The sequence below is a fragment of the Populus trichocarpa genome, chromosome 3 (assembly GCF_000002775.5).
Source record: "Populus trichocarpa isolate Nisqually-1 chromosome 3, P.trichocarpa_v4.1, whole genome shotgun sequence".
Taxonomy (NCBI): domain Eukaryota; kingdom Viridiplantae; phylum Streptophyta; class Magnoliopsida; order Malpighiales; family Salicaceae; genus Populus; species Populus trichocarpa.
This window is the reverse complement of record NC_037287.2, coordinates 15464041-15475550: the sequence shown is the minus strand read 5'-3', so window position 1 is coordinate 15475550 and position 11510 is coordinate 15464041. Positions and strand designations below refer to the sequence as shown.

Sequence of the window (11510 nt, the reverse complement as noted above, 5' to 3'; positions counted from 1 at the left end):
TGTTCAAAGTCGATTACTTTGGAGCAAGATTGATAAAATTTGAAGATTTGAAACTCTATTAATAATGAGGGAATACATAGGGTTTTCCCAGATGTTCTTACATTTAGCAGCATGGTCTCTTACCTTCCGCGCTCAATTGGCATCCAATTAAATCTGAATTAAATTTGAATGAAATACTGAGGTGGGATGAAATAAAAAGATATTGCCGATCATCATCAGTATGAATTTGCTCTCTTCTCTTCTCTTTTCTGTAAGCAGAGAAAGAAAGATGAGAAGAGTAGTTACAAATTATTAATCTCCCTGCTCTTCAGGGATAGACTAATGATTTCCTAGTCAGATCGTTAAACCTGACATTATTTTCTTCACATTTACAGCTCTTTTCGTATACAATGATCCAACAGGGGTGCATGAACAGTAAAATCCATCACCAGGTTTTGTAGATGCCTTTATCACTCCTTTCCTTGATCGTTGTTCTCTTCCAGGAGAAAACCCTTATTATCTTAAATAAAGCTCCTTCCTGCTTGACCTCAAGACCCTTTTCTTGATCTCTTGGCATGCTTGAATACTGGATGACATGCCTGCCTTCCTTTCTCGATCCAAATGGAGTCGGCAAGGCCAAGCTGTGCCTGTCAATGACATGACCAAGTGAAGCTATTTCATATGAATCATACAAGGGACTCCCACAGTCCCACACGTTAACAGCTGCTCGCCCTGCCTCTCTTTTCTCCTCCATGTCTATAACAACTTACTCTTCCTGCTTTTGATCATGTTATAGATTCCTGGAGGGTCCTTAATTTGTGCTAATCTTAAAGACCTCCCATGATATTATTTTAGTTCTGATATTGTACAATTTGTCGGGGACCATTTATGTCATTAAATATGTCTTAAAAGACATCTTAGAAGATTGATAGCCAAGCACATGGAGCACTAGATGAGATTGTGATTGCTATTAGAGGAGTTAGTCAAACAGGAATTGGAAGCCCAGAACCAGATCCTTACGTTAACGCGAAGAAGTAATTCTGTTCATCATCTAAAAAGGAGGCCACCCACCAATTCATGAGTGTTTTTGTTGTAGCTTTTTACCTAAAATGAGAGACTGCCTAATTATGATTTGAGAATTTGTAAGGTGAAGATAATTTTCTAGTATTGATTGGGCTGGTTACGGGATCTAGAATTGGAGCTCAGGGTTTTGATATAATTATTCAAAATCCCTACTTCTTGATTAATGAACATATTGTTGTTATTTTTTTCATTTAAATATGGTTATGATTATTTCCTACTATCTAAGATTGTGGAAAAAAAACCCTCAATGACTTGACTAATATTTTAGTTAATCAAGTATACAATAAGATTGGCGAACCATCTTGCTATGCTTAGCCTCGATATGACTCCAGAATATCGTTCCCATTCAAGAACAGCCATTTATAAGAGTTAGAGCTGAACCTGTACTAAAAGAGAAGACCTAGGTTTCATATTCCTTCCTTGCAATATTTCAAAATCGATCCTTGTTCTTTCTCTGATGGTTTTATGGTAAGCCAGGGTTAGGGTCTTCGGTTACAGACTACCTTAGTGTTGGACCCGATACTATTCCATCCTTCCTTTTGGAACACAAAATAATATTGAAATTTGTAATATAAAATATTCAGAAAACATATCTTTTGAAGACCAAGTACTCTATCTTTTGAAGCTACAAATTGCCCATCTATCAAGAAATATCAGGAAAATAAGGACCAAGTACTCATCATTACAGGACCATATCTTTTGACTTTCATCATAAAAAATCAAGAGGGAAGTGCCTGTCTTCTGCTTGGATGGACAGCAAGTATTTGACATTGGCAAGCCACAAAAACTGTGGCCCTGAAACTTCAAATTACCCGTTACTTGTCTCATAATCGATATTGACGTTACGGCAACTCAAGAACAAAAAAGCTGATCTCCAGTCAGCTATATCAATAATCATAATTTTGATCAAATTCAGGATCTTGGTTAAATTAAAAGCTAAGAATCACTTAAGCCAAGTATATCAGATGGTAAAAACCGATTTTTTTTTTGTTATAATATTTTCAGGTGGTTTTCACACATTAAAACTGGAGCAAATCGAGCATACCCACATTATCATATTTATAGATTTTTTTTTTCATCTATTCGAAGTTGATTATTAATCAGGGGAGATCACTTGAGATGTTTTGACTGTGTTTTATATTTTATAGCACACAGAATATTTTAAAAATAATTAAAATTTGTATCATCTTGCTAGACCTAATTAAAGCTTGGTACACTCAAAATTTCCGAGTTGACGAGGTAGTCGTGATCAGTCATCTCCTAGGAAGATGGTAGCATATGAAATGACTTGATTTCTCCAAAAGCCTCGCAGAAACCCGCTCGACCTCCAAAATAGTACGTACAAAGTGATCCTAAAGCAACACACCAACACTACAACAAGAGCATGGGTATATTATCTTCTTTTTTTCTTAAAAACAATATATGATAAGATGATAAGAAAACCATATTATATGCATGCATCAGTGAAATATTATCTTCTTTTTTTCTTAAAAATATATATATATATATATATATATATATATATATATATATATGATAAGATGATAAGAAAACCATATTATATGCATGCATCAGTGAAATATTATCTTCTTTTTTTCTTAAAAATATATATATATATATATATATATATATATATATATATATGATAAGATGATAAGAAAACCATATTATATGCATGCATCAGTGAAATATTATCTTCTTTTTTTCTTATTATCTTCTTTTTTTCTTAAATATATATATATATATATATATATATATATATATATGATAAGATAATAATTAAGAAAACCATATTATATGCATGCATTAGTGAAATTTTGTGCAAGTCCTCTGTCTAGGAGCTGGATATAACTATACAAGTCAAACCTTGGCATTTTTTCCATTTTAGGTGAAAAGGCATCCAAAAAAATGCTATAAACTTAATTATTTTTCCTTAAAAAAGTTAGCCATATTTTCCCATCTAATTGCTTTTAGAAGAAAAAAACTCCCTCTTTTTTTTTAATGTAAATGGGATTATAGCTAGCCAATGAGTTTTTTTTTTTTTTTTTTAAAGGTCCCTAGCGAGTCTAATGGAAAGTGAACCAAGAAATAATAGGTTATTAATGCATCTTGTCACCTTACTCTCAATTTAGTCTTAATTTGGTCTCTATACTATTTATTATTCTAATCTCATCCCCTACATCCAATTTTAGTCCTCGTTTCATCATCTCATCGAATTGTCATTAGAGATCACGTCAAATCCCACTACTTGGTACACTCAATAATGTGGCATTGGCGTCCATTTGTCAAGAATACATCACAAGTTAATTACAATTTTAACATCATCTCTAGTAATAATGGAAAGGAAAATCAACAAGTACAAAAAAAAAAAAATCATCGACTTTTAACAAACTTAATATTATCATGCTGAATTTCATATATGATCATCAAGTTTTTTTTTTATCAAATTTTAAATGAACACTCCATACTTAATTTTAGTAAAATCATAAAATATTTTGATTCCAAGTTGATAGCTTAGAAAATGAATTTAGGATATATTTAAGATTGTGTTAGATATTATTTTTTTAAATATTTTTTGATTGAAAATATATTAAAATAATATATATTTTTTTTTATTTTTTACACTAGCATATCAAAACAATTTAAAAATACAAAAAAAAAATTAAAACTAAAAAAAATTTAAATTTTTTTAAAAACATAATTAAATTACAATGCCAAACATGACTTTATACTAACACATCTCAACCATTAACGTGAGAGGATATTTGAACCTATAAAAAACAAAGAGGTTACCAAGTTTATATAAGATTAAGAGTAAAAATAATGAATGTACCATTGACCCAAAAATAATAATAATTAAATATATTACTTAAAAAGATGTGGTTTTTTTACTGGGTAAGATTTTATTGTTTATCATCTCACGCATTATAATGAATGAGCAGTGTAAAATTTTGTATTTAGACTTTTTATCCCAACGATTTAGTTGTAATTGAAAATCACTTGATTTTGATTTCTTATGAAAAAATAAGATTGAAAGAAAAGGAATCGGGATGAAAAATACGCCAAACATAGATGGCATGCCATAAGTCTCACAAAAGATGCACCATGGTCATTGGACTTTAAAAATTACGCAAGTTATACAATTTCAGTACTTCAATATGGTTTCAATATAATTTTGGTATAAAAATTCATTTTTGTTATTTTTTAGTCTTTGATTGAGAGAGGAGAGAGGGAGGTTGCTGAATTTCGGCAATAGAGAGAAAAAAGTGTCGTTGACACCAATTTAAACCACCAAAACGGACGATATTTATGTCAAATAGTTTCATCGATGAGGGGGTTCATATTAAGTGTTTTTTAAACTTTAAAGTTCATGAAAAAACAAGTCTAAGCTTGGGTGATTTTGATTTTTTAAGCGGTTTTTTTTTTGTTTTTTAAGCCTTAGATAGGTTTTTTATGGTTCCAGTGTTTTATAGGTTTTTTGGGTTAAAAATAGATTTTTGGGTAAAAAAACTTAATTCGTAATTTTTCGACCACCATAGTTGCCGGAATCTGGGCAAATCAAACAACATGTCGTCTAATTTTTTATTGGCAGATGCCCCTTTTGAAAATAAATAAATTAAAGGTCCAATCACAAGGGGCTTTTACGGTAGGCCCGCGTGGGCCCCTGACAAAATGGCCAGCGAGCTGGCCTAGCTTGTCAGTGCCAACAACGCCTGACCTTTATTTATTTTTTCTAATTCTTTTTTTAGATTAATGATTATTTTTTATGGTTTTTTCTCTAAAGTTTTTTTAATTTATATTTAAATCAATATCATTTTTTTTTATTTCATTTTGTTTGAAGAGTCTCTTTTAAATGATGATTGTTTTTTAGTTACACATTTAAATTTGAAGAGTTTTTCTGATTCTTCTATATATATATATATTTTATCTTTTGTATGGATGAATTTTATTTATTTTTTTTAAAAAAATATTTTCAAATAATGCTTCTAATATTCATGATGTTTTTTTTTCTTTTTTTGATAAATTTAATTTATGTCTGTATTTTTATTATTGTTTGCTTAAATAAAAAATTATTTTAATAAATAAGTTTAGCAAATACAAGCGGGTGAATATTTTATCTTTCGAGATTAAATATTTTATTGTACATCTATCTTTTAATTTTTAAAATTTTATTTTTAGGTATCATTAATAAATTCTTATTTATTTATATGGATAGTATTTAATTTATTTAATTATATATATACATAAAAAATTTTATTTGAATTTAATTTTTTTTAAATTATAAAAAAACATTGAATAAAATTATATATATAATTGTTTTATAAAAAATAAAAATATTTCATCCGCGGCACGATTACATTAACCAGTAATATTGAAAGGTCGTACTAGCAATGTTCACTTATAAATAGAACATTAGTTTCCCTCGTCTCGTCTCGTCTCCTCTCTCACTCAAAACAGTCGCCTCCATCTCTCTCTCTCTCCTTCTCTAATAGCAAATGCAGGCTGATTAAATCTCCAAATTAATCAATATCAATAATCACACTAGTCAACGCTGTAATTTTGATCACTTTTCTAGGGTTCGGGTGATGGCATCAGAGGATGTGAAAGCAAGCGAGTCTGCTGTTTCTACGATCGTGAATCTCGCAGAAGAGGCTAAACTTGCTCGTGAAGGCGTTAAAGCACCGGGAACTGCCCTTCTTAATATCTGCAAGTCCCTTTTCGCTGGTGGTGTTGCCGGTGGAGTGTGAGTTCTTTTTATTTACTATTTTTTTAGTGTTTTATTGGTTATTTTATTTAGGATTCAAACTTTTTTCTTGGGTGGAAGTGACTGTGATTTTAATTAATTCCTGGATAAAATTGGTTTTTTTAGTTAAGAAATGATTGTTGTTTACTATAAATTTCGTGAGAGAATTGATGGGTTCTTTTGGGTTTATAACGTATTGTTGTTTTTTTTTAAAAATATATATTTTAAAAATATATTAAAATAATTTTTAAAATCAGTATTTTATCTAAAATAAAAATATTAATTTAAAGTAAAAAAATATTTTTTTTTAAAATGCTTTTAAACGTAAAAATAAACAGTATCATAGAGTAATAAGGCTGTAAAGGGACTGTTTCTTTTTTTCTTTTTTAATGACTGTTATGGTTTGCCTTTTTTTTCCTCCATGAAAAGAAAAAAATAGTGCTTTTTTGTTGTGGATTAAAATATGTATAAATTTAGACTTTAAAGATAAAAGGTTTCCTGTTTTGAAATTTAATTTTTTTTTCTCGGAAAGGTAAAGGTCTGACTTTTCATATGAAATGTCGGGTTTTTTATGTTATGACGGGCTTGTGAAAATGTTAATATTGAGCGTTCATTGGTGGTCTGTTGGATATTAGCGGGAACTGCTGAGGTGTATAACTAAGGTGTGATTTTATGTATAGCCAATGAAGTCCATGGTTTCTTGATATTTTTACTTTCTTGTTTCGGTATCACTTGTTTGTTGATCGGAATCGTTCAATTACTGAGAAATAACTTAGTTATACAAATATTAGTGCAAAAGAAACCTGGTTTTGGCATCACAGAACCATTTAGTTTGTTGTCAAATGAGAAAATTTTAGTATATCGTTAATTTTCTTAACTGTTAAACCGGGTTTAGATTGACTTTGGTCTATGGTGGTGAGTTTTGGGCCATGGATGGTGAATAAACGACAGCATATATGTAAAATAACAACTTTAGCATAGATAAGAGACTACACAGAAATGATTTAATGAAAAAATGACTGCATCCATGTGAAAATAGAGGTGGCAGCCATTGAAGATAAGTTAAGGAATGGTTGTCTAATATTTATTATCATTCAGTGTGATTGAGGATGTTCCAATTTATTAATTAGCACAACTGTCTCGATATTACATGGCTAATAGCTATCATCACTAGACATTAGCAACTGAATTTTCATCTTTTGACACATGCACACTTGGGTGAGCATTTTCCATACTGAAGACATTATATGCGCTATTGTTTCAGGTCACGTACAGCTGTTGCTCCCTTAGAAAGACTAAAAATTCTATTGCAGGTAGTTTTTGCTTTAATTATTTGGCCATTTAGTTCTGACTTTCTGTATCATGGACAATTACATTGCATGCTGAATTTTATATTAATTTTAGAATTTCTCCATAAGCATTCTGCATGTATGAATCCTGTTTAACTAGAGTGAATTTACTTTTGAAACATGCAGGTTCAAAATCCTCACAGTATAAAATACAATGGAACGATTCAGGGTTTGAAATACATATGGAGAACTGAGGGCTTAAGAGGGATGTTTAAAGGAAACGGCACTAATTGTGCTCGAATTGTCCCAAATTCAGCAGTCAAGTTCTTTAGTTACGAGGAAGCATCCAAGTATGTTTTGGTGTTTCATTCTCTTTAATTTACTATCTATCAGCCTCCAGCAACATTCATTCCTACATATTAGTCTGGCTACATAAATTTTCTGTGTTTTGCTCTTTTTTTCTGTAAACAGGGGAATATTATGGTTTTATAGGCGGCAAACTGGAAACGGTATGGCCATCCCTCTTTTTTGTTCTATATGTTACTCTATTATATTTGTGAACTTCGTTTACTGTTGAAGTCCATTTTCTATTTTCTGACCTTTCATCACTTTTACACGGAATTCTTATCCTTTATTTCTGTTTGGTGAGGGTGGTGTCAATTTATGCATGCATTATTACGTGTCATCATTTTTGCACATGCACAGAATATGATCATCAAATTGAGTTGTACTGAACTCTGGGATTATCTTTAGCAAAGCTATTTTTGGCTTTCAAATTATAGCCATTGAGCTTAATGGATTTCTAGCTTGACAAGCACCACATTTTAGTTTCCCTCTTGCAGATGATGCACAGCTTACTCCTCTTTTACGTCTTGGAGCTGGTGCATGTGCTGGAATTATTGCCATGTCAGCAACTTACCCAATGGACATGGTTCGTGGTCGGCTAACTGTCCAGGTGCTGTGATCTATACGTACTCTTTGTGAACATGTGAAACCCCCTAGTCATCGTACCATTGATGACTTAAGATTGTCCATGTGAATACTTGCAGACAGACAAGTCTCCTCGCCAGTATAGAGGAATCGCTCATGCTCTCTCAACAGTCCTTAAGGAGGAAGGTCCCCGGGCTTTATACAAAGGCTGGCTGCCTTCTGTAATAGGAGTTGTAAGTGAATGGCTTGGTTTCTATTGCTTTCATCAGTCCTTGATTGTGCATCTGCACCATGGATGTCTATGTTCTTATGCATGGATGTCTAAGTTATCATCAGCATTGGAGTTTGCATTTCCTTCATTAGGTCATACCTATTCTTCAATGAAATACCAAGCCAAAATTTCTTTTTCAATCCTCATATATGCCGTTAGTGAATTATCTGTGTGCTTACTTAATCTAATGACCTGAAGTATGACGTTTACAGATACCATATGTGGGTCTGAACTTTGCTGTTTATGAATCTTTAAAAGACTGGTTGCTCAAAACGAAACCGTTTGGACTAGTTGAGGACAATGAATTGGGTGTGGCGACAAGGCTTGCATGTGGGGCTGCTGCTGGAACTTTTGGCCAGACAGTTGCTTATCCTCTCGATGTAATCCGACGAAGAATGCAGATGGTTGGCTGGAAGGATGCTGCTTCAGTTGTCACTGGTGATGGGAGGGGCAAAACAGCCCTTGAATATACTGGTATGGTTGATGCCTTCAGGAAAACAGTTCGTCATGAGGGGTTTGGAGCATTGTACAAGGGTTTGGTCCCCAATTCAGTGAAGGTCAGTGTAGTAACTTAGTTTTGATCATCTTATTTGGAATCCCTTGTTACTTTATCATTATCGTCTAAGGAGATCTTTTTGTTTTTTCCTTTTGCAGGTGATCCCTTCGATAGCAATTGCTTTTGTGACATACGAGATGGTGAAGGACGTTCTTCGAGTTGAGACGAGGATATCTGACTGAACTAATGAGAGGAATAAATTATCCGACTTGCAAGGGAAATAAAAGGAAATACAAGGACAGGGTCAGTTTTCGGGGATTATCTTACTTCGAGGTAGCGGGGAAGTTTAGAAGTTTATTTTTAGATAGTGTGATAGATATTGTGTAAGGGTTTGGTTTTTAAAGTGTTTTTTTTGTTTATAAATATATTGAAATAATATATATATTTTAAAATTTATTTTTAATATTAGTATAAAAAATAATTTAAATAATTTTTTTAAAATTTTTGGGAATGTGTAGCTATCCTTGTTCTCAAATATGCTTTTAGAGGGTGTTTGAGTGATTGTTTTTCAAAGTGTTTATTTGAGAGTTATAGTGATTGTTTTTCAAAGTGTTTTTTATTTGGAAATGCATCAAAATAATATATATATATATTAAAAAAATTATTTTTATATCAGCATATCAAAATAATCTCAAAACACTAAAAAAAAATTTCATTTAAAATAAAAATAAAATTTTAACTTGATGAAACTTGTTTCAAGGATGACCATGTTGCCCTTATGAATATGGGCTTTTTCAAAGCTCCTGGTAAGGATGACTTCAAACCTATTTTCTTTAAAACCTATTGAGAAGTGGTGAGTGATGATGTGTGGAAGCTTGATCATAAAGCTACTGAGAATGAGAATTTTAATAGGGATATCGTAGAAACTCTCGTGGTTTTAATTCCTAAATAGGAGAGGCCAACCAATTTTAAACACTCCTGTCCAATTAGTCTATATAGTGCTATCTACAAGCTAATTACAAAAGTTCTAATGAATAGGCTACATCCTTATCTTGATGATCTCATTAGTCCTCTTTAGAGCAATTTTATTCTGGGTCATAGTACTTCTGATAATGCTTTGATTGACCAGGAGGTAATGCACTATATACAAAGGACCATAAATAAACATGGAGCTTTAGCTGCAAAAGTCTATCTAGAGAAAGCTTATGACAGAGTTAATTAGGACTTTCTTCAGACTACTTTTGAGCAGTTTGGCTTTCTTCGGACTACTTATGAACATCTCACACCTTTTCTTTACAAATGACGCTATGTTATTTACAAAAGCCAGCAAGGCTTAAATACATGCCCTCGCTAGTGTCCTCACTAGCTTTTGTAATGTGTAAAGATTAAAAGTTAATTTGGAGAAATCTCGAGTCATGTGCTTTGGAAATGTTGGCAGGTAGCTCAAACGTGAGCTTTCCCAGCTCTCTACAATGAAGTTTGCTAGTAACCTGGGTAAGTATCTTGGCTTCCCATTGATGCAGGGAAGAGTTAAAAAAAAAATCTGATTTCAACTTCCTCCTAGAGAGGATTCAATCAAAGTTGGCATCTTGGAATAGTTGATTGTTGAACAGGGTAGAGAGGGTCATTCTTGCTAGATCAATGATTAGTACTATCCCCATATAATATATGCAGACGTTATGGCTTCCTCAGGCTATTTGAAATGGTATTGACAAAATCATTAGAAACTTTATTTGGAGCAGGTCTAATATAGGGCACAGTTTTAATTTTATAAATTGGAATACTATTTCACACCCGAGGAAATTTTAAGGGGTTAGAAATCAGAGAATCAAGGCTAGCTAATATTGTTTTGCTAGGCAAGCTAGTATGACAGATTCGTAGTGATGGGGAGAAACAATGGGTTTACATTCTAAAGCACAAATACTTGAGGCATACTGACTTTTTGCAAAGACTATTCTAATGCATATATCACATGGAGAGCTATTCATAAAGCCTTCATTCTATTACGTGATGGGTTCTCATATAAGGTTGGTAGGGAGGAGCTCTCCTTTTGGTTTGACAAGTGGATGGATATTGGCCCTATTAGTGGGAAAATTGATTTGGTACACATCAGTGATTTAGACTTGAGAATCAAAGATTTGTGGCTTGCCGATACTTGGAATTTCAACAACTTGGCGATGGTGCTGCCTGACTTTGTGAAACACCTCATTATGACAGTCCATATTCCCTCCACTCCTTGTCCAACTAACATGGTGATTTGAGGAATGAATGATACATGTTTCTATACCTCTAAACCAACATTTCTTCGGTTACTAAACAGATCAAAGACGCTACTTGTTAATTCTATTTGGCCTTGGGTTTAGAAATTAAAGGCTCTTGAGAAAAAAAAATGCATGATGCTTTGGCAGATTGTCTATGATAGTTTTTCCACAAACATGCTTAGATACATAAGGAACATTGCTAACTCTTCCATTTGTGGCTGCTATAACCAGGAGGAGGAGACTACTTTGCATTGCTTGCGAGCTTTCTAGGGACATGTGGAAAAAGTTGGGTTTTGTTAATGCTCATGATTTTTGGAACTCTCATGTGGTTCTGGTGTAGAGATATTGGTTCTTCCAACGAGTCTTTCATTTTTCTTTTGGGTATATGATGGATCTGGAGGTGCAAGAACATTATTGTATATGGTGATAATTATAAAGGTGACAATTGGATTTTAAG

General features: G+C 32.6%; 1 protein-coding gene across 2 annotated transcripts; it reads left to right on the top strand.

The window, feature by feature from the left end:
- Positions 1-5464: 5464 nt before the first annotated feature.
- LOC7497830 (mitochondrial adenine nucleotide transporter ADNT1) lies at positions 5465-9282 on the top strand. Of its 2 annotated transcripts, XM_002304512.3 has the most exons (8): positions 5469-5806; positions 7071-7119; positions 7282-7445; positions 7567-7604; positions 7938-8050; positions 8145-8258; positions 8509-8853; positions 8951-9282. In XM_002304512.3, exons 1-8 carry the CDS (start codon positions 5649-5651, stop codon positions 9032-9034), a joined length of 1065 nt encoding a protein of 354 aa, XP_002304548.1. In that variant the 5' UTR covers positions 5469-5648; the 3' UTR covers positions 9035-9282. The 2 variants fall into 2 exon arrangements, with proteins under 2 accessions (XP_052307154.1, XP_002304548.1); XM_052451194.1 differs by lacking the exon at positions 7567-7604 and having other exon boundaries at positions 5465-5806; positions 7924-8050.
- Positions 9283-11510: the final 2228 nt, after the last annotated feature.